A 22,556-nucleotide genomic window follows, 5' to 3' on the forward strand; every position below is an offset into this window, starting at 1 on the left:
GAGCTGAGCTATGAAGACATTTCCATAGGACCTTACATTAAATGTTTGCAAGAACAAACAGCCTGTTCTCTAAACTCTAAACTACCTCCTCACTAAACTTTCCGCTGAAGCAGCCAGCATTCCCTTAGCCTGCCAGGAACCTTCCAGTAACCTGTCCCCTGACTGGTGACACACTCTGGGCATTACGAGGTTGATGATCTAAGACATGATGTTACACAGGAACCAGACTCCTGTTGACAGGAAAGCAGGGTGTGCCTCTCCAGAGAGGAATCTGGACCCACCCCCACTCTTCCCCTCAGCATGCTCTGGGGAAGAAAGTTCTTGTGGCGTTTTTACTTCCATGTGTTCCAGGGTGATGCCAACTTTCCAGCCAGCTGCTTGCTCTGCTCCTTTCCTTCCCCTGCCTGACAGAAACCTCACCCTCTGTACCTCACTGGCCCACATCCTCCCAGCCTGGATTGGGTCTCCTCCTCTCTGCTCTCCCTGCCCTAGAGGGTGCCCTCCATCCTAGACATGACCCTGGTATCACCTTTCCTGTGCCCTCATGACACTGTCCCCATGACCATGAGTTTCCTGAGCACAAGGTTTATAGCTTCTTGATCTTGATTCTCCCTGCGTGTGATGTCCACCTTAGAACACTTCTCACATCGGCGGGCCCTCTGGTTTGAATCGACAGGTTCTGCCTCTCCCCGGCTCTGTGACTGTGGGCAAGTGACGGATAAAGATGAACCGGAACTGTAAGGAAACTGATCAGGAGAGAAGGGGGTCTGTGGGAGGAGCTGGGGCTTGTAGAAGTTCAGGGGAGAACACCTAGTCAAACTCTATGGTTCTAACTTCCCATCTTCCTGCCTTCAATACCCTCCATCTTGGCACACAAGCCAGAATGTGCACATGGCTTGCCACGTCTGCATGCGCTGGGTTGTAACCCTTTTCCCTTTCCTTTTTCTTTTTCCTGAATAAATCATTCTGGTGATGGAATATCTAGTAGGTATTATTTTCCAGTCGACATTACTTAACTTTTCTGGGGCTCCATTTCCACCTCTTTAAAATGGGAGTAAGGCATAGTCCTTACCTCACAGGGTTGATACAGGATTAAAAGACAACTCACACTTAACTCGCTTTCTACACTCACTATTGCATACTAAAGCACTGTATACACAATGGCTTGATGTGTCATCAATAACCATCCCAGGGGTTTAATATAATGCTATACAATTATCAAGCCCTGTACAAACGGGGCAAGGTACAGTTTTTGTAATCTGTCCTCGCTTTCAATGGATTATTTGTCCAACCAGGATCCCCAAGGCTGGCTTTCAACCCCTCGGGTTCAAATACCGGGCGCGCCTGGCAGGAGCTATGCACACAGCAGGAGGGCAGGGACCGGGTGCTTGGCGCACGGCCGGGGCTGCCCCGCGGGCCACGTCCTGGCTCTGCACCCGGCCCCTCCCACGCCGAGGTCACCTGGGGAGCAAGTAGGGCGGCTCTAGGAACTGGGGCTTGGCGGCTGTGCGCACAGCCCCACACTCCAGTGACTCAGCACGGGGCGTGTGCAGGTGGCACCCGGCACCGGGAGGGCTTTTGCACTCGCCCTAGCTCCTTCCTCCTATAAAGGCAGCCCCCGCCGTGCGCTCTGCCCAACCACACTTTCTCTAAGTCCTAGCCATCCGTCTTGCAGCTGTCCTCGGACTCCAGCCACCACTTCAGCTCGCCATGGATCCCAACTGCTCCTGCGCCACCGGTAAGAGGACCTGGTCCAGACTTGGGATGCCGGGTGTAGACTGACTGTAGAGCTAGAGAAGCAATTTCTGACCCATCGTGTTCTTCCTGATCACTGACTCAGGGTCTTGGTGGCTCGTTTCTAAAGCCTTTGGTCTGCCTTTCTCTACTGGCCCCCATTTTACTGATAAGGAGATCAGAGTTCATGACATGCTCACCACCTGGTTGTAGAGCTGGGACTCCAACCCCGGCTCCAGGGACGAGACTGACCTCTGTCTTTCTCCTCCTTGCAGGTGACTCCTGCTCCTGTGCCGGCTCCTGCAAATGCAAAGACTGCAAATGCACCTCCTGCAAGAAGAGTAAGTGGCATCCTCTCATCTACTCCCTAACTGTCCCCCAACCCCTGACAGGAATGTAAACAGGGCAGTTGACATCCCTTAGGGAAGGTGACACTTTCACAATGGTCCCCTGTCGGGAAAAATGGAATCCTTATACATCCTTTGTCCCAGGCGCTCATCTCTTCCACTTCCTTCCTTTCCCCAGGCTGCTGCTCCTGCTGCCCCGTGGGCTGTGCCCGGTGCGCCCAGGGCTGCATCTGCAAAGGAGCATCGGACAAGTGCAGCTGCTGTGCTTGACATCACAGAGAGCCTGCCCCCTGATGTAAATAGAGCAACGTATTCAAACCTACATTGTTTTGTACAACCCTGACCTGTTTGCTACATTCATTCCCTTTCTTTTTTATAAAATACATGAATGATAATAAAAGTTGCTGCCTTTATTCTGATTGTTTTCCTTGGCGTGCCCACCAGGGCTGGCGGGGGGATTGGAGGGGTTCATGTTGATGGTACCAAAACTTCTCAGTCAGGAATTCTCATTCTCTCTGGTTTTCCTGCCCAACTTCAGGTCCTCAGTGGGTTTAGGGCTTAAAAGCGACAAAAGAGTGCAAAACAACTCCCCACCAGCTTGGTTCCTACATGGGCTTAAAAATCCTTGTAGTAAAGGGTCAGCTGTGTTTTTTTTTCTCTATCCATCCCAGACCTAAATCTTGGTAATGAATAATTATTATGAAATGACATAAAAGGACAATACCGTGCCCACAGTTCTAGATTCAACACAAACAATTTCAATAAATATAGGAAGAACAACTAATAGAGATTTTTAAATGCTGCACATTGTTCATCAGAAGTGTGCACCGAGCACCGGAGACAATTCATAAACGCCCCACGGTGTGGACCCCACACCTGGAGTGGCACTGCGCCCAACATCCCCTCAGGGAACCGTCCCCTTTGGCTTGCCCCACATCACTGACAGGACACCTGCTACCCCTGAGAGTTCCCTGTTTTCACTTGGCTCTGAATCTTTGCAGGTTCCTCCCTAGGTCAGGCTGAAATCTGGGCCTCCATCAAAATATAGCCTTTGGCTCCTTGAAACTAGCCAAGTTCCTAGGAATTTGGGGGAGAATTGCCTGACCTTTTCTCAGCCACAAGGAGCATACCTGAGAACTGGTTCCAGATGAAGCATTTCCTGTCAGCCTGTGCAGGGTGATGGGGTTCTGCAGTGTGGAGGGTGTGGTGGTGTTTATTAGACAGGAGTGAGGGCCTGGTGACGTATAATTAATGCCAACGGTTAGCTCCCCTGGCTGTTTGTGGAGGGAGTTGCTCTTTGATGTAAAATCAAAGATAAAGACAAGTCACGTGGATGTGAAGTCAGGACCACACTTGTCCACAGGTGCCCCAAGTGAAGAGGGGGTCACAAAAGCCAGCCTGTGCCAAGACCATGGTGTTGGTGTCATGCATCCTGGTTCATAACCTATTCTGCCACAAGTGGTGTGGCCTGGGCAAGTCACTGCAACTCTCTGAGGCTCCATTTCCTGATTTGTAGAAAGGAGATTATCTGAGGAATAAACAGGAGTGGCCTGGCTCCCGGCTAGGGCTTCCTAAACTGTGGCCTTTACAATCGCTATGTCCACATGACATTCATGGTGAGAGAAGCCCTGTTAGATCCCAACAAGTTCTTGGGTAAAGGCTCATTGGTTTAGAAGCATTACTCTAGTTGGAGATTAAGTATGGGGTGGAAATTTGCGGACCTGGTACCAGGGGGACTGTGGATAAACTCCTACAATAAGCCACCTGGGACGAGACACTGCCACAGCATTTGGACAGACACAAAAGCCTTCCCCACCCTTCATGCCATTTAATCCAGACAGGAGCCTGGAAATGGAAGGGTTAAAGCGATTGTGCCATTTTCCAGTGAGGTTAAGCAACCTGCCCAAGGTCACATAGCTCAGAAGTCACATGTCCAAACCTATGCTACAGGTGGCCTCACTCCCTGGCCACACCTGGCTGATCGTGTTGTCATTGGATGCTAAATCGTGTCTCTCTCTATTCAGAGCTAGAAGGGCCTTTTGAGAAGACCCAGTTGTGTCCCTGAGTTGAGACATGGAAAACGAAGCCCAGAGAGATCACAGAGCTATGCAGATGGCCAGTTATCTGCTCTTCCCACTGCTGCCTCTGGGCCAAGTTTCAGCAACCTCATCTTCTGTGTGAAGTCAGGGTGTCGAGTGGTGTGGAGGGCATGATGCCGCAGTCAGCCTGCAGAAGTGCACGTCTCACCTGCATCGCTTAGAGCCCTGTGACATACCCTCTCTGTGGCTCAGTCTCCTGCACGGTAAAGGGGCAAAATAAAATCATATGGTCCACAGGAGTGAAGGAGTCCATACATGCATTGAACCTTCTATGGGTCTTGGCACATGGTGAGTGGTCCATCACACTAGCTATTTCCCTGTGATTATTCTACATAGCCTGGGAGAAACTTATTTACCTCCAGACAAGTAAGCCAGGGCTGTGTGTCCTGTGGTTTCCTCACCAACTCCATAGGGAAGTGACCTGCAGACCAGAGACTCCCTTCACTCTTCCCACAAAACTGTCATTGGCACTAAGGATGTCAAGTCATGAGGAGGATGCCTTCTCAGATACCGAAAGAAACCTGCCATTTGTCCTACCACCTACACCATATTTTATTTAAACATGTGCCTTGAAGTGCTTCATATTTTCTTAAATATATTTATATGGAAAGCAAACCTTTGTCACTACTGATAGTGAGTATCTAATTCCAGATATAGAAGATGGCCAGATATATAAAATAAAACTATTTATATTTCAGTTATGGGTCACCTGTATTGCTGCCCATCATGGTTGAGCTGGCAGCTGGCTCTTGTTTGAATGACTTCAAGCAGTAGAGAAGTGCTATGAACAAACCTAGCCCACAGGCTGGTTTATCAGCCACCTTCTCTTTCCCTGACTGGATTCAATTTAGTATACAAATGCCTAGCTCTGTGACCTTGGGAAAGTGATTTAGCCGTCCTATTAGTAAAAAGGGCTCATAAGTAAAAGCATTTCCGTTTTGGGGTCCTTGGGAGGGTACAACGATCTAAAGTGATTAAAACAGGGCCTGGCATAAGTGCTATGTCATGGTTAGGAGAGGGAAAGGAGAAATAACCACTCTTCCTGCTGTGTTATTCAAAGCCAAGTCTTCCCATCATCTAAAATGATCCCTCCTTTGGGGGGACGCCACACTGTGGGAGCCGCCTGGATTGGGGTGTACTAGCAAGCTGTAGGGAAGAGCATTAGAGTTTTCTGAGAAGGATGAGGACAAATACGTCCACGGATCCCTTCAGGTGGAGACTGGAAGGAAGAAAGGAAGGAAGAGGCAGAGGCCAGTGTATGGCAGAAAAGGGGCTGAAGGCCCGATGTGGGGGTGGGGGGGTGGCAGGGGTGGGGGGACAGGGAGAAGAAATGGGGGTGGGAGGCCAAGGTTCCATTGCAGGCTCCTCCCTATCGTCCCTCCTCTGCTCCCGTCCAGTCAGGAACAGGAGCTCTGGAGCTTGTTACACGTGGGTGTCTGGAAGAGACAAACGTGAGCACAAGTGCCTGGGGGCTAGGAGTGGGAAAGACCGCTAGGTCAAAGGGTCTGGATTCCAATAACAAGGACATGGAGACCGCAGTCGCAGCTCCGGGGGAGGGGGGGATTGGAAAGGGCCTGGCAAGAAGCTTGGGACACCGTGTGCATCGCTACACAAAGTCCCTCCTCCTGATCGGAAGCCAACCCGGCCATCGGCGCTGAGAGCACAGGGGCTAAAGGCGATAAGGGAAAGATGCGCCCGGCCCGGCCCTGTGCACTCAGCCTAGCTCACCGCGCTGCGAGCGCACGGATTCCGTGGGGCGGAGTGCAAGAGCCGGGGCGGGGTGCAAGGGCTGGGGCGGGGTGCAAGGGCCGGGGCGGGGTGCAAGAGCCCGGGCGGGGTGCAAGGGCCAGGGCAGGGCCTCTGCGCCCGGGCCGCCTCTTCTGGTTATAAAGAGAGCACGCGGGCTTGTAGGCGCCACCACGCGTCTTACCAGCACAGGTTCCTCTTCGCTTCTCGCTTCCGATCTCCTGCCTCACCTCTGCTCGAAATGGACCCCAACTGCTCCTGCTCCACTGGTAAGAACCCCGGCCCTGGACCTCAGGAGGCCCCTTTCCCAGCCAGTGTCCCTGGGATGGAGGAGCGAGTATTTTGAGCTTGACAGGAAGTGGACTCCTGTAGATAGCAGGTCCTGGACTTTCTCCCTGGCCAAACGCCGTCATCCCCGGTCTAAGCATTTCCAGCCTCTCAGCGGCTCCTGTTTCAGAGGACTAGAGGCCTGAGGCTCAAGGCTGCCCAGCTCCACACCATGCAGGTGTCAAGGGGCTGCTGGACCTGGCCTCAGTGCTCTGCCCAGTCTCTGCCTGTGCTGGGTGGGAGGCAGGGACAATGCCTCTTTTGGGGTCAAGACATAAGCCCCCAGCCCCAGCATTCCTGAACTGGGTCTGGAGCCTGGCACCATCCCTGTGGGGTAAATACAAGGGAGAACCTCTGCCTGCTCCTGCAGGAGGATGAAGAAGGTAGGGTTAGGCTTGCATCGGTTCTTCGCGGGACAGGAGTTCCCAGAGCTGGACCCTGCTCAGAGGAGGAGGTGCAGAGAGCTGTCTCTCCCACATCACACATCTCCTTACATGTCTTTCTCCTCTTTGCAGGTGACTCCTGCACCTGCGCCGGCTCCTGCAAATGCAAGGACTGCAAATGTACCTCCTGTAAGAAGAGTGAGTGAGGGGCCTTCTCTGGGAATCCGGGGGTTGGGCTAAGACAAGGGAGGGAGCCCAGAGCTGGTTGTGAGTGGATGGCCCTGGGGGGGTTGGTCTTGCTTTGCCCCTAGGACCCTACAATTGCTGCTGCAGGCTTCCTGCCCTTCCTGGTGAAAGCCAACCCCCAGACAGATTATGCTTTTCTGTACTCAGGGTCCTCCGAGACCCAAGGCTTGTGATAAGCCTCATATTGGGCGGGGAGTTACCTGGTAAAGTCTCTGACCTACCACTGCTCTCCCCAGGCTGCTGCTCCTGCTGCCCCGTGGGCTGTGCCCGGTGCGCCCAGGGCTGCATCTGCAAAGGAGCATCGGACAAGTGCAGCTGCTGTGCATGACGTCACGGAGAGCCTGCTTCCTGATGTAAATAGAGCAACGTATTCAAACCTACATTGTTTTGTACAACCCTGACCCGTTTGCTACATTCATTCCCTTTCTTTTTTATAAGATACATGAATGATAATAAAAGTTGCTGCCTTTATTCTGACTGTTTTCCTTGGCGTGCCCACCAGGGCTGGCGGGGGGATTGGAGGGGTTCATGTTGATGGTACCAAAACTTCTCAATCAGGAATTCTCATTCTCTCTGGTTTTCCTGCCCAACTTCAGGTCCTCAGTGGGTTTCAGGCCTAAAAGTGACTAAGAATGGAAAACAACTCCCTACCTGCTTGGTTCCTACATGGGCTTAAAAATCCTTCTATTAAAGGATCAGTTTTTTGTTTCTTCTATTCATCCCAGACCTAAATCTTAGTAATTAATAAATACTATGAAAGGACAATACAAAGCCCATGTTTCTAGATTCAACACACACAATTTCAATAAATGTAGGAAGAACAACTAATAGAGATTTTTAAATGCTGCACATTGTTCATCAGAAGTGTGCACCGAGCACCGGAGACAATTCATAAACGCCCCACGGTGTGGACCCCACACCTGGAGTGGCACTGCGCCCAACATCCCCTCAGGGAACCGTCCCTCTTGGCTTGCCCCACACCTACAGGACACCTGCTACCCCTGAGAGGTCCCTGTTTTCACTTGTCTCTGAATCTTTGCAGGTTCCTCCCTAGGTCAGGCTGAAATCTGGGCCTCCATCAAAATATAGCCTTTGGCTCCTTGAAACTAGCCAAGTTCCTAGGAATTTGGGGGAGAATTGCCTGGCCTTTTCTCAGCCACAAGGAGCATACCTGAGAACTGGTCCCAGATGAAGCATTTCCTGTCAGCCTGTGCAGGGTGATGTGGTTCTGCAGTGTGGAGGGTGTGGTGGTGTTTATTAGACAGGAGTGAGGCCCTGGTGACGTATAATTAATGCCAACGGTTAGCTCCCCTGGCTATTTGTGGAGGGAGTTGCTCTTTGATGTAAAATCAAAGAGAAGGACAAGTCACGTGGACCTGAAGGCAGGACCACGCTTGCCCAGCAGGTGCCCTATGTGAAGAGGGTTTTCAGAAGCCAGGCTGTGTAAGGGTATGGGTTCTGATGTCAGCCATCCTGGTTCACAGTCCACAATGCCACCTCCTGGCTTTGTGACCTGAACAAGTCCTTTGAAACTCTCTGAGATTCCAATTTTTTATTTGTATAAAGTAGATTATACCTCTCTCTATGTGAGGAATAAATAATGGCGTCCTGGCTCCTGGCTAAGGCTTAACAGACAGTGGCTATTACGATCACTATATCCACACTGAATCCTTTTAGCTCCCAACAAACTCCTGGAGAAAGGCTCAATGGTTTCAAAGCATTAGTCTGGGTTGGAGACTAGAGATGGCATTAGAACCTGGCTGACCCAGTGCCATGGGAAGAGTGGATGACTTGCCTTAAGTCCTCTGGGACAAGAGGCTGCCACAGCACTTGGACAACACCAAAGCCTTTCCCACTCTTCAGGTCATTTGATGCACAGGAACCAGTGAGAGAGTGAAAGTCCACAGACTGGAGTGATGGGCTGCCTTCCCGAGAGGTTAAGCCACCTGCCCAAGGTCATACAGCTGGTAGTCCCAAGTGTGAATGTATGCTACAACTGGCCGATTGTGTCGTCACTGGGTGCTAAATCCTGCCTCTTGTTATTCAAAGCTGGAAAGGTCCTTTGAGACAGTCCTGTTGCGCTCCTACCTTGAGATATGGCAAACTGAAGCCCAGAGAGGCCACAGAGCTATGCCAGGGGTCTGACTACTCAGTACTCAGTGCTCTTCCCACTGCTGCCTCTGTGCCAGGTGTTCGGTGTCCTCCTTTCATGTGAGGTCACGGTGCCAGGTGGTGGCCGAGGGCAGCCGGCATGAGTACCAGTCCCACCCGTGTCCCTGATAGGTGGGTATCATTACCTATGTGTGGCTAAGTCTCCCCCAGTGTAAAAAGGGAAAATAATAGTGTGTGACTCTTAGGTTTGAATGATTTAATACACACAAAGAACTTAGAATGATGCCAGGTACACTGTGAGCAATCTATAATAATAGCTGTCTATTAATTTATATTGATTACTCACAGCATAGGAGACATTTTTCTACTTGCAGACAAAGAAGTCGGCCTGCTGTGCCTCTCACTGTGTTGCCCTCATCAACCGTGTGGACAAGAGCCCAGTAGCCCTGACAGGTGAGCCTCTCTTCCCACTAAAGAGGACCAGCACTACAGATGTAAAGCCTGAGCAACACAGTCCGTGTGTCATCACAGACACAGAAGCTTCTGCCATTTCCATCACCTGCACCAGTACTTTACCTAACATTGTTTTAATCCATTCACATTTTCTTAAATGTATTTATATGAAAAGCAAACTCTTTAACACTACTGAAAATGAGAATCGGTTTACTTCCAAACATAGACGGTAGCCACAAAACTATATATATACAGATATAGATATGGACATATCTTTATCTATCTATATCTATATCTATATATCTACATGTATATATATAGATATATTCCTTCTGTATGTATCACTTTGTCACTCTCAGAATTGAGCTTGACACAGTAGAGCTGGTGAAGACATATCTCTGGGCCAAAGAGAATGTGCATCATTGACTTTCTATTGGAAAGTGACAGGAGTCAGGTCCAGGGCACCACTTCCCAGAATGTCACGTGGGTTAGTGGGTTAGTTACATCAACTCCTTGTGCTGTGTGTAATTCTAGGATTTCCCTTTAGAGTTGTTGTTAGGGTTTAAAGAGGGAAAGTGATTAACTAAGGCTTGGCACAGACCAACTATTTTGTAATTGTCGGGAAAAACTGAAAGGGAAATAACTTTTCTGGTTATTTATGCCCAGGTGGCCCAGCACCTAAAATTATACCTTTCCTCGCGTGGCATCCCACGCTTTGGGAACCTCCATCCTGGAGTGGGTGGAAGGACTAGGCTGAGGAAAGCCCTGTAAAGTTGAGGCAAAGGAATGTGCCCATTCACTCCTCCAGTCACGGAGGATGAAAGGAAGGAGGAAGGGGCCGGTGTTCGCGGCTTTGCTGCGTATTGGAGGGACAGCGATGTTTCGGGGGCGGGGGTGAGGGGGTAAAGGTCACGTCTACCAGCGGTCTTTGCACACAACTCCTGGACTCCAGCCAAGTCAGGGACGTGAGCACAAGGTTGGGCTTGCACGTGGATTCCAGGAAAGGGCGAACCTGAGAACAAGGACGCGGGGACCAGGGGTGGGGGAAACTGGCAGGACTCAGGGGCTGAGTTACCAGAATACCCGGGACGGGGATGGCTACCCCCTGGGGAAAACTGGGACGGGTGAGGCCGGGAGGCCAGGACACCGTGTACAGCCCGTTACAGAAATCCCTCCGCGTGATCTGGAGCCTAAGGGGCTGCACGTGCGGTGCGCACGGAACCCGAAGGCGATGGGGGGGCAGTGATGCGCTCGGCCGGGCCAAGTGCGCTCAGCCCAGCCTCACGCGTAGCGGGCGGCACGGATTCAGTGGGGCGGAGTGCAAGAGCCGGGGCGGGGTGCAAGGGCCGGGGCGGGGTGCAAAGCTGGGCGGGGAGTCTGCGCCCGGGCCGCCTCCTCTGGCTATAAAGCGGACACGCGGGCTCGTAGGCGCCACCACGCGTCGTATCAGCACTGGTTCCTCTTCGCCTCTCACTTTGGACCTTCTGCCTCACCTCTGCTCGAAATGGACCCCAACTGCTCCTGCCCCACTGGTAAGGACCCGGCTCTTCTGTGCTTTCTTCCTAGCCAAGCTCCTGAGAGCATTTCCAGTCTCCCTTTGCCTCTGTGTTAGAGTTGAGGGTACGAAGACCCAAGGCTCCCTTCTTGAAGTCAGTCAGTGGGTCAGGGGCCTGCCGGACTGGGACCAGTGCTCTGTCCAGACCTCAGAGCTGCCAGGACTTGATGGGAGGTGGGGACTTTGTTTGTTTGGGGTTCAGGACATAAGACCCTGGTGCCATATCAAGTATGCCTGGACTGTGTCTGGAGCCTGGGACCTTCCTTGTTGGGTAAAATCAGGAGGGGACCTACCTTCCTGGCACCAAGAAAGAAGGTGTGGCTTTCTTTTTCTGCTCTGAGTGGGCAAGGAGCTCCTAGTGCTGGGTCCTGACAGAGGAAGTGCAGGGAGTGATTGCTGATTGTTGATTGACTGTTAGGTCTGCCACATCACACTCACATCTCATTGCCTTTCTCCTCCTTGCAGGTGGCTCCTGCACCTGCGCCGGCTCCTGCAAATGCAAGGACTGCAAATGCACCTCCTGCAAGAAGAGTGAGTGAGGGGCATTCTCTGGGATTATGGGGGCTGCTGGGCTGAGTCAGGAGGACTCCCTGAGCTGCACAGAAAAGATAAGGCCAATGACCCAGTGTCCCCCTACCACCCTTTTCTCAGCACAAGAGTCAGAATCAGAGCCAAGAGAGCCATGGAGGTGGTTGAGTCCAACCTCATTCTAGTACGGGGACACTGATGTCCAGAGAGGTCACCAAATGATGCCAAGGATGGAGCCAGAGCTAGAACCTGTGTCTTTCTGAACCCTCTAGTGTCCTGAGCAGTTTATGCACATGAACTTGGTGACCACGTGTAGTTTCTCTGACCTCCTGGTACAGCCTCTCCTGTAGAGGCAGCCCAGAGCTTTCCTGGCCCTCTGGGTAGGAGTTTTGCCCCTCTCTGATCTTGAGACCTTTCCTTGGTACATTGTATTGTTCTAGGGGGTGTGGAGCTGACTTCCATTGTCCCCAAGGCCCTGTCACTGCTTCTCCATGCTTTCTGCCCTGTGTGGACTCAGAAGGAACAGGGCGGCCGTTTTCCAAAGTTCTATAGTAATTGTGGCAGGACAGTGCATGCCATCTCAAACTCAGGGTCTTCCGGTTTGGGAGGGTGGGGCACTTGTGCCCAGCCTGCTGTCGGGCAGGGAGGTGCCTGTCATGTCTACTCTGACTTCTCCCTCTGCCGTTTCTCCCCAGGCTGCTGCTCCTGCTGCCCCGTGGGCTGTGCCCAGTGCGCCCAGGGCTGCATCTGCAAAGGAGCATCAGACAAGTGCAGCTGCTGTGTGTGACGTCAGGGAGAGCCCGCTCCCTGATGTAAATAGAGCAAGATGTTTAAACCTGCATTTTTTTATTTTTTCATAAACCCTGACCCCATTACTACATTCCTTTTTGTATGAACTATTGGAATAACAATAAACGTATCTAGACTCTTCTGGCTCCACGTTCCTCATGGTGTTTTGGGAACGAGAGACTTGGTTCTCGTTGGGCTGTCAGGGAAACTGCATTGGGAGAAGTTGAGGGTGGATTTGGCACAGGAATTGCAGGGCGAGGTGTAATGCTTCCTGCCATCTGGCCTGGCCTTGGCTTTTCTTGGTGAGCTGTGGCAGAGCATTTCCTCTATCTCCTTCTAGAGTTAACTGGTCCCTGCCCTTTTTGTGTATCTGTGTCACTTCATATATTCATTCGGTAGCCACCTATGGTGCCCCTACTATATACACAGGCATTGGGGTCTCAGTGGTGAGGTGACATGGGGCCTCCAGACTGCCGGGGAGAGACAATTACCGCACAGAAGAAACACAATGGCTATGACTGAGAATGCTGTTGGGGTGTGCCTAAGTGAAGACAACTTGACACTGAGATCTGAGAGCTGCATTCCTGTCAGGGGACAGCTTGAGCAAACGCCCCGCAGTAGGAAAAAGCTTGAGGTGTTCAGGAAATAGAAGGCCAGCATGTCTGAGCTAGTGTTGAGGGGAGTAGGCTAATTACACTTTGGAGAGGGGAGAACAGAGACCATGTCTTCATTCATTTGAGTGACCTTCCCCCCCACAACCGCTTGTGCAGCTGAATCGCTTGGTGAGGTGGCAAGTGTGCCAAGCTGCCATCCCACGTCCCTTCCCAGCTCCCGATCTGATTTCTTATGGGCCAGGGGAACCTGTGTTTTTAACAAGTACCCAAGGTTGCAACCCATTGACACAGTCACATGGACTCAGTGAAATGCAACGAGCTTCTGCCAGGAAGTATTTCCACCCCAGTTGGTATATGAAGCCAACACCCTTAACAAGTAACTATCTGCACTGGTGGCCCAGGGAACCTGGAGGGACCCAGTTCTGGTCTGTCTGTAGAGGGAGAGGCAGGCAGGATGTGGCAGGTGCCTTCTTAGAGAGCAAATCAGACTGAAAGGGCAGTGCAAGCCTCCTTGGAGACTCACACTATGAAAACACTACGCGATATGGGTGGGCTGATGTCCCAGCTGCCTTTTCCTGGCAAGAGAGCCTGGCACGGACCTTGTGGGGCTTGGGCAGGAGTGGGATGTGGCACTGCCTGTTTGGTCTGGAAGTCCTGGTGCCAAGGTCACAAATGTGCCCATTTGTTGCTCTTTCACAGTTCTGCTTTTGGGAACCACAGCTGCCAAACTTCTCCAGGGAAAGGGACATAATGTCTTCACTGCACCCGAGAAACACAGTCATCCAACTTGCAACATTTTGTTTTCCAAGTCACGTGTGAAGTGGCGTCCTTGCTCTATCCCTCAGATCCATCTCCCCAAGGGGTGGGTGGGGCATTAATTTATAGTAATGTTTTTCTAATTTGAGATGGCTGCATCAGAATGATTGTTTAATTCCAGAAGTGAATACCTTGTTTAACTGGGAAAGCCGTTAAATGTGTCATTTCTGGGGCCAGACTGCCTGGCTAGAAGCATAGCTCTAGCTATGTGGCCTACTCAGGCAGGTTATGTGGCCTGTTTGTCCTCATATTTCTCATCTGGAAAGTGGGACAATAATAGTACCTACCCCACAGGGTTGTTGTGAGGTTAAATGTGGCTAGCAGTCTCTGGCACCTAATAAGTCCTTAGCAAGTGCTACTTCCCTCTAGGCCAGGCACAGCCTGACCATCAGTAGGTGATCCATAAATGCTCTTTACTTGATGCCATGAACACTTATTGGACCCCTACTGGATGTAAATCATTGTGCTGGGCACAGAGAAGAAAGATCGCATATAAATAAGATCCAATCCCTTTGCTGGAGGAGGTCTTATTCAAGTCCCTGTTGAATTCAGGGAACATTTATTTATCACTTCAGGGTGCAGCTGCTGAACGGAGGCAAAGAATGATGCAGTCTGAACATTTCTGCTTTTCAGGAGAATGGCCCTGTTCCACTCTGACTCTGGGACAGGCTAAATGTGAGACAAGCTAAGACAGGTGTGGAAGCCTCAGGAAGAGGGTGTGATTCAGTCTGATGGGAACGGCAGGAGAAAACTCTATTCCTTCATTCCTTCATTCATTCACATGGTCACTTCTTGGCCAGAAGTGATTAGAGCATTGGTGGTGGATGGGCTGGAAAAGTGGGAGGCTAACTCTTCTGGGGAAAAGGGGAAAGCTGGCACGATAGCCCTTCCTCCAGAACAGATGCTTAGTGTTGGATGACACTGAACCAATCAGATCCTCTCTCCTGAGAAGTGTAAATTCAAGGTGCAGGTGGCCGGAACAAAGGTACCTGGAACCACCTCATGGGAATAGTAAAGAGCCCACCCTAAGTGGCAGTCACGAAGACTACAAGCTACAAATCTGTTTCTGTGAGAGTGGTGGTGCATCTCTTGCGACTCAGAGAGGCTGAGCATCTGCTGAGCCCAGGTCCTTCCTGGCCCCTTCCCTCCTCCATGGTGGTCTTCTTCTCTTCCTCTACAAACTCTTCTATTTAGCAACGGTGGGGGGTGGTGGGGGAGTATGCTGTAAAGGTTGGCTGGGTTTTGCCACAAGGCCAGCAGTAGGGACTTCTCAGTGGGCAGAGAGCCCTGCTCTGAGCTTCCGCGTGATTCTCGAGTGCTCAAAGGAGGAGTCTGAAACAAGTGGGGAGTTGGTGCTGTCCTCAAGGCTTGGGTGCTATGTAGGGCTCTGTGGACTAACCCCTGGGATTCCAGCCGCGCAAAGCTGGGGGATGGGACCTGGGTCCCTTCATCAGCCACCTAGCCTGCTTGACCCCTCGTCACCATTGCTGGATGTAGGGGTACAGCCATATGCAGACTGGACTCTACTGTCTCCAAGGTACCTCTTTCTCCCACAACCCCCACAACCAGACTAAGCCAGAATCTCCACCAGCAGTTCAGTGATCTCGGGTCACCCCAGCCAGGAGGCTTTCTCAGCTTCACGTGGTCCTTCAGAGGACAAAGGCAATGTGTTCCCCAGAGAAGTCACTCCCTGGGGGTGGACTGAGGTTTATGATGGGCACTGACAAGTTTGGCTATCTGGTATTCATGCCCCAACTTCCTTTTGGGGAACTCCTACCACCCCTCTATTGTGTGCAGCCTTGGAGGGGGATCCAGGGATCCAACTGAAAACCCTAAAGGTTCAGACCCTTGCTCTCGAGGGAGCTTCAGCCAATCAAATGTTCCCCCTGGGGTTAGAGTGAGTTCCCAGAACATCTGTCACAGGCACATGCCCCGACCAGATTCTTTGGGCCCCGAGTCCAGGCCTGCAGATCCTGCATCCCAACACTATGACATTTTCTTGCTCCTGCCCCTTTCCAAGCCTGGTCCTGCAGCTCCACTCATCCACTGACCCCCTTTTAACCTTCCAGCAAATGAACCTCAGCTTAATTCTATTGCTGGGAACCAAGGAGTCTGGAGACGACGTTGGTGGGGCAGGGGTTTCCTCTGTAAAATCACAGGACCACCGCCCAGGGCCCGAGACTCTGAGGGCAGGACAGGATGGGGGTTTGGATATCACCTCCCATCCTGGGCCACTGTCCTTCTTGCCTGGGCCTGTGAGACACGCCCGCCTGCCCAGCGTCAGGCTTTGTGTGGGTAGGTGTTTCCTGCCCTTGGGGCCTGCCACTCTCGGGCCTGGGAAACTCCCTTTCCTGGCAGGGATTCAAAGTCTGCGCAGTCAGATGAGGCTCCTCATAGCACTGTGGGTCCCAGCGTGCCGGGGCCTTAGTACCGATGAAAAATCGAGACAAATCCCCAAAAGCTTCCCTAGAGGAAAAGAGCCCAAAGAGGACATGTGTGCAGGGCTCTTGGCTGCCCTATCTCTCCTTCCAGCAAGCCACCCCAGTCCTGAAGGAGAGAATAGTATAAGAAAAGGCTTGGCGATGGGAAAAAGAGCCTCGGGGAGCCATAGAGGATTAAGGGGCAAGGGGACAATGGGATTGGGCCTGTTCATTGTCCTGGGCCTGTGACAAGCACTGATTAATAGTGATGACTATGGCAGTCTGCCTACCTGGGTCCTCAGTCCTTGGCGTGAGTGCGGCGGGTGGCGGGTGTCAACTACACAAATTCAACATGGGGTGATACAAGACAGTGCAGCATCAAGCAGACGCCCACTTCCTGCCACCCTCTTTTGGAATGTTGGACGTTTCAATTTCTGCCAATCAAGTGGGTGTAAAATGGTATCAATCAAATGGGATTATGAAGATAGAATAACACCGTGCCCAGAATATAGTAGGTGCTCAGTAAATAGTCGATGCTATTAAGACAAAGCCGTATGGCCTTCCACCAGATTGACATTGATTTTAAAGTTTGACGATATCAAATGGGGACACTCACCCATGGCTGTGAAAGACCAAAGGGACGTTAGACTTACCTACAGGGTTCTGATGTTTTGTTTTCTTTTTGACAAGCAAATGAGTTCATGCATTGCTTCTGGAATTAAAAACAATTCTTTGTGAAAGAAAGCTGGATCTACACAAGGTCACAAGGTGGATAACTGCCCAAGAGGCTCCCCATTCGCTGTCCGATGCTCCCTTCACAGCAGCTCTCTTCAGGGCACTCACATTGCAGTGCCAACCCATTGTTGTCCTGTGGGATGTGGGCTTGGTGAGGCCAGACCTTGCAAATTTTATAGGACAAACGGGAAATCCAGAGTTTTATGAAAAATATCCAGGTGTTTAAGAGATTGTATGGAACCTTAAAAGCATTTTGCTACCTGAAATGAGCCAGACACAAAAGTGTATGATTCCATTTCTATAAAGTACCTAGACTAGGGAAATTCATAGAAACAGCACATAGAACAGAGGTGACCAGGAGTTGGGCAGGGGGAAATGGGGAGTTATTGTTTAATGGGGACAGAGTTTCTGTTTGGGATGATGGAAAAGTTTTGGAGATGGATGGTGGTGGTAGTTGTACAACAATGCGAATATTATTAAGGCCACTGAATTGTACACTTTAAAATGGTAAATTCTATGTTATAGATATTTTACTACAATGAAGAATCATATTAAAAGGAAAAAGAGAGAGAGAAAAAAAGAGCAAACAATTGTCAGAGACTCAGATTTGGCCAATCTGCAACTCCTGGCTGGGGCATCCCTGTCTGGAATGATTACTCCAGCCTGGTCCGCCTCCACCTACCCAAATTCCACTCATCCTTCCAGGTCTGGTCCAAGTGTCACCCCTTTCCATTCCCCAAGGTGGAAGGTCCAGCAACACTGGGCCCATTTTCCTGCCTGGCAGCATCAAACCCCGTAAGAGCCACATTCTCCAAGTTGTCACAGTCCCACTGCATTTTATTCTCTTCTGGTCCACTTTACCCGCTTTTATTACCTCTGTGGCCATGTAGGCATCCAAGTTTTCAACCCCCACAGACTGTCAGTTTCTCGGGGATGGAGCAGCTTCTCCATGTTCTCATACGATTCAGTGCTGCAGCATTACTGAGAGCTCCTTCCCTGCCAGACCCGGGCCCCAGGCCCGGCTACAGAGAGAAGAGATCCAAGGAGCCCTGTCTCACTTCATGAGGGGCAGGGCCTTGTCGTCTGTTTGTTTAATCTAGGGTGTGTAAGCCTGGGCCCCACTGACATCTTGGGGTAGGTAGTTCCTTGTTACACAGGCTGTCCTGTGCATGCATTTAGGCTCTTGGGCAGCCTCCCTGGCCTCCATCCACAGGATGCCAGAGCACTCCCCTAGTTTTGACAACCAAAACTATTTCCAGGTATTGCCAAACGTCCCCTGGGGGAGCAAAATGCCCCCTGGTTGAGAACTGGGTTAATTCACTTATTCATTTATCTAGTAAGTGCTTTCTTAAAATCAAGATTCCAGATAAGGTGTGAGGAGGCTCGTAGGCAGTTTGAAAGGTAGGTACATTTTTAAAAAAAAAACCTCAGCAGCATAGTTTAACTATGGCTCCCAGAATTCTAAGCACTTCCTCTCCCGGTGTCATAGATCCCAGCTCTTCTGTTCAAGTTTCCAAGTCTGAGCACTTTACAGTTTTAAAAGATTGACTTCGCTTACTCGGTGTTTTCTGCCACCTTGTGGTCATTTTGTTTATTGCAAGCCGGGAAGCGCCAGTTCTGTTCACCTGTTAAGAAGCGTAAGACAATCAGACTTGCTTTCCTCAGATGCTAGAAAGCAGTTCTAAACTCACAGCTATGACAGAGTGAGAGATATGCAGATAGGCCCTCAGGGAAGTAGTTTGGAGTTAGCATGAACTGTTATAAGCAATGTTCCGCCAATTTTCCTAGGGCCTTAGTTTGAAATTTTAAGACACCAACTTTGCCCCTACCGTGTTTCCCCCGAAAATAAGACTTAGCCAGACAATCTGCTCTAATGCATCTTTTGGAGCAAAAATTAATATAAGACACGGTCTTATTTTATATTTTTTGACCTTGCTGGACAATCGGCTCTAATGTATCTTTTGGAGCAAAAAATATAAAATAAGACCGGGTGTCATATTAATTTTTGCTCCAAAAGATGCATTAGAGCCGATTGTCCGGCTAGGTCTTATTTTCAGGGAAACACAGTACCTTCCCCACCTTTTCTACTACTAAAAGTCCTGTTTGCAATGCATTTATAATTTATGTCAAGTGCATTTGAATTCATTTTTGTGAACATATTTTTGAGAATTTTATAGTACACTTGGAGATAGACACATTTAGGGTGCCATAAAATGAGGGTATCTTGAATTAAAACAGTGTTTTCCAAATTTATCTGATGTCAGAAACAGAGTGATGCAATAAGCCCAAGGTTGGACGCCTCAGCGATTGTGCACAGCAAAGAGGTCTCAGTGTCATGGGGTTTCAGAGCTGTCGCTATGGTGATTCGGCGTGCTGGCTGATGTTGAGCATGGTAAATATCCCTGAGACTCAGTTTCCAGGCTTGTGCCACTTCCCTGTCCATCTGGTCCCAGGTAAAATGGTTATTCAGGGCTCAGGTTTGGGCAGAAACCAACTTCTGCAACTGTTAATAATATGTATAATATTTAATAACAATAACGAAGTTTCGAGAGGCTTTGAGAGAGTTCAAGTGAGCACAGCCAGACTTTAGTCTATTCTCCACACAGCAGCCAGACTCGTTCTGGTAGAACACGTCCATCTTCTGTTCTAAAACCTCCAATGACTCACCATTTCTCTTGGAGTCGAAGCCAAAGTCCTTACGTTGGCTCATAAGGCCCTACATGACTCCCTCCCACCAGCTCTTTTGCCTAGTCCTCTTCCTCAGGACCATCAAGAACATTCTGCCCCAGGGCCTTTGCACCTCCTGTTCCCTGTGCCTAGGATGCTGTCACTGGCTCCCTCCCTCCTCTACTTCAAGTCTTCACTCAGCTCCATCCCCCTTCCCACCTTTATTTTTTTCCTGAGCATTATCTAACCTCCTATATTTGTATTTGACAATTTGTCTGCCTTCCCTAACAGAATGCACACTCCATGAGGGCAGAGACTTTTTTAACGGAAAAATTCTTGTTTACTGCAGACATTAAATGGCAGGGCGCATACATAAGAAATAAGTCAGACAAGGCAAACTTGCAAATGAAAGATCTCTTTGGAAATAGAGACGTTCCTTGAAGGAGACCGTTTATAAGCCATTATAGAGTCATTGTAAAAGATGTCTTATAATCATGGTAAAAAATATTTGATCTTTTTTACTTAGCCTAGGAAGCAATATGATAATCTCACATCTTGGTTTTATTGGCTCAGACAAGATCTGATCTATAGTTCCTCGTTTCCTCTGCTTGCTTACCTTAAGGGTTTAGTCAGTCAAGGAAGAAACGAGAACAGTGAAAGGCAGTAGTTTCCGTGGACTTCAGAACAACCACATCGGAGAATGGGTGATGAGAAATGAATCGTGATTGCTGGGAGGGCTCTAATATAAACAAGAATTTAATCATTGATGGTTCTGGGGTTAGTATCAGATGTGGCATCTGAAGGCCTGGGCACAAGCCCTGTCTCTGCTGCTTACGGGGGCATATCACTATGGGCTAATCCCAGTGCCCAGAATAGCGCCCAGCGCATAGTAGATGCTCAGTGAAAAAGAAGCCAGAGTTGGCAATGCACCCTTGGAAGGCAGGGAGCAAAGACCCCTCTTTGCTAAAATATCATAGATTGCAGTAGGTCTTCTCTAAGTGTTGCCAGCTGGTGAAATGAACCAAGACAAGTTAAAGTTGGGCCACACTACAGTTTCAGGAAGTGCTTCCAGTGTCCAGTAATGTGACAGAACCACTGACCACCAAGACAGGGCCACCTATAGGAGTTGGCCATGCCCTGCTGTGCCATGCCACTGTTAATCTCACTTGGGGCCAAATGCTGGGGGTACCAATTCTATTTGAGAAATTCAGGGTCTGCCTTCCAGCATAGTTGATAATTTGGGGGCTGGAGCCTCCGTTCTGAGAGTCCCCTGGCCGTGGGTCTTAAAGGGTCTTTTTCAACTAACACTCACTGAATGCCTTCTGGTGGAAGTAAAGCTGAACATGCCATGCTGCTGCCCTCAGGACTTCCAGTCTAGTCAAAGTTATGTACATTTGCAATGTCCTGTGATGTGTGGGTGTGTGTGTGGGGTGGGGGCGTGGGGACTGGCAGCTTTGTCCTGGTGGGTCAGAGAAGCCTCTACTTAATGCTAGAGTATTGTGGCAACAGGCTTTGCCAGAAATAAAAACAATTAACACTAACTGAGCACCTACTACATGCAAGACTGCTCTAAGCTCTTAACGCACATTAACTAATGTGATCCTTAGAACAACACTTATGGCAAATGATTATTATGCCTACAAGAGTACCCACAATGTGAAAGAGGTAATCCCCCAATGTAAACTGGGGTGTTCTTGGATTCAGTTACCAAAGAAAGGAGAACGAACAGTGGGAAGTTCCAAAGCCACCCATGCCCACTATGGTTCGCCACATTGTTTACTGATAATAGTTTTCTCCCGGATTTTCAGAGAAGGGTAAAGTCTTCTGGTTTCTAAGAGGGAGAATAACTACAAGTCTGTTTCTGTTTTCTACTTTCACTCTTGGGGACACTTTTATTTTGTCATTCAAGTTTGGGCTTTTTCCTCCCAACCTCCAGCTGCAAATACTTTTAATAATCAACCACAACAGAGCCCCTGACAGATGGGCCTTGAAACAGATGGTTCCATTGAAAGGCTGCAATCGAAAATGGAGGGTAATTTGAACCAATCAAGAAGATGGGGTCTCTTGGAGGCAAAGTTTCTGCAGAGACTGAAACCATATCTTCCCCCAAGCTCCTTTGGTACATTTTTTTCTCCCACAGATAAGCCTTCCTGGCAGTGGACCCAATTTTTTTTTTTTTTTAACATCTGGAATGTTGAAAAGGAAGAGAAAAATCCCGGGGACTTGTCAATCAAATTCACTTTTCTTTTGGCAAATTCAGCATCAGTGACAAATTGTGCACTGTAACGTAAACAAAGTTGATAGATGTCGTCGGCAAAGCTGTTTTTAAACAGCAGCCATGGAGAGATGTGTAGGATGGGGTGTTGTTTTTTTTCCACTCAACAGTCAGTATGTTTAATAACAAATAAAACAACCAGATGTTTAAAACATCCTACCACCTTCACGATGTCATCTGAGAGTTTGCAGCTGATTAATGAGAATGTGGGATTCATTCCAATCCCAATTCAAAAAGTTGGCAATCAAGTCCATTTAAGGACGTCACTGGATGGCTCTTATCATGGTTCAGGAAGGCTTCTAAGTTCCCTTCTGAGGCTTTCTTGGACTAGAGAACACTGGCCTTGATATCAGAAGACTTGCACGCAGGCCCTGGTCTGCCACCACTTCCCGGTGTCACCTTGGGTAAGTCATGTAATCCCCCCAAAGTTTAGGTTTCCCCCAGGATACATGGTGATAATCAGCCCTGCTCTGCCTACCCCAGGGTTGTCGCAAGGGTCAAGTGCAATATTAGATGTGAATCACTTTTTCTTTAATTTGAAGTTTATTGATATTTTTATTGAGGAGTAATTTCATCTGCTAAAGTGCACAACTCTAAGTGTACAGCTCAATAATTCTTACATTAGGTATAACCTGCATTGCCTCTCAGATCAAGAAAAGGGTATTTCTTGAAAAGTTCCTTTAGAAAATTGCTAGTTTTCCAAAACGGTT

General features: G+C 49.6%; 3 protein-coding genes across 3 annotated transcripts; all 3 read left to right on the forward strand.

Annotated features, from left to right (window-relative positions):
• The first annotated feature begins 1,575 nt into the window (after positions 1–1,575).
• Positions 1,576–2,494, forward strand: LOC117034665 (metallothionein-2). The gene is made up of 3 exons (XM_033127880.1): positions 1,576–1,738; positions 2,010–2,075; positions 2,260–2,494. The coding sequence occupies exons 1-3, from the start codon at positions 1,711–1,713 to the stop codon at positions 2,349–2,351; spliced, it is 186 nt and encodes a 61-aa protein (XP_032983771.1). The 5' UTR covers positions 1,576–1,710; the 3' UTR covers positions 2,352–2,494.
• A 1,191-nt stretch (positions 2,495–3,685) lies between these two features.
• LOC117034753 (keratin-associated protein 5-3) lies at positions 3,686–7,353 on the forward strand. The gene is made up of 4 exons (XM_033128015.1): positions 3,686–3,697; positions 5,904–6,195; positions 6,769–6,834; positions 7,119–7,353. Exons 1-4 carry the CDS (start codon positions 3,686–3,688, stop codon positions 7,208–7,210), a joined length of 462 nt encoding a protein of 153 aa, XP_032983906.1. The 3' UTR covers positions 7,211–7,353.
• Positions 7,354–8,798: 1,445 nt separating this feature from the next.
• LOC117034754 (keratin-associated protein 5-2) lies at positions 8,799–12,465 on the forward strand. The gene is made up of 6 exons (XM_033128016.1): positions 8,799–8,867; positions 9,369–9,447; positions 10,256–10,341; positions 10,739–10,979; positions 11,468–11,533; positions 12,226–12,465. Exons 1-6 carry the CDS (start codon positions 8,799–8,801, stop codon positions 12,315–12,317), a joined length of 633 nt encoding a protein of 210 aa, XP_032983907.1. The 3' UTR covers positions 12,318–12,465.
• Positions 12,466–22,556: the final 10,091 nt, after the last annotated feature.

Source organism: Rhinolophus ferrumequinum, chromosome 15 (genome assembly GCF_004115265.2).
Source record: "Rhinolophus ferrumequinum isolate MPI-CBG mRhiFer1 chromosome 15, mRhiFer1_v1.p, whole genome shotgun sequence".
Lineage (NCBI taxonomy): Eukaryota > Metazoa > Chordata > Mammalia > Chiroptera > Rhinolophidae > Rhinolophus > Rhinolophus ferrumequinum.

Bases quoted from the DNA above. Each gene is read 5' to 3' on its own strand.
- LOC117034665 (XM_033127880.1), top strand. From the start codon at position 1,711: ATGGATCCCAACTGCTCCTGCGCCACCG. The intron at 1,739-2,009 runs GTAAGAGGACCT...TCCTCCTTGCAG, and splicing joins CAACTGCTCCTGCGCCACCG to GTGACTCCTGCTCCTGTGCC. The intron at 2,076-2,259 runs GTAAGTGGCATC...TCCTTTCCCCAG, and splicing joins ATGCACCTCCTGCAAGAAGA to GCTGCTGCTCCTGCTGCCCC.
- LOC117034753 (XM_033128015.1), top strand. The intron at 6,196-6,768 runs GTAAGAACCCCG...TCCTCTTTGCAG, and splicing joins CAACTGCTCCTGCTCCACTG to GTGACTCCTGCACCTGCGCC. The intron at 6,835-7,118 runs GTGAGTGAGGGG...TGCTCTCCCCAG, and splicing joins ATGTACCTCCTGTAAGAAGA to GCTGCTGCTCCTGCTGCCCC.
- LOC117034754 (XM_033128016.1), top strand. From the start codon at position 8,799: ATGGGCTGCCTTCCCGAGAGGTTAAGCCACCTGCCCAAGGTCATACAG. The intron at 8,868-9,368 runs GTATGCTACAAC...TTCTACTTGCAG, and splicing joins TGGTAGTCCCAAGTGTGAAT to ACAAAGAAGTCGGCCTGCTG. The intron at 11,534-12,225 runs GTGAGTGAGGGG...GTTTCTCCCCAG, and splicing joins ATGCACCTCCTGCAAGAAGA to GCTGCTGCTCCTGCTGCCCC.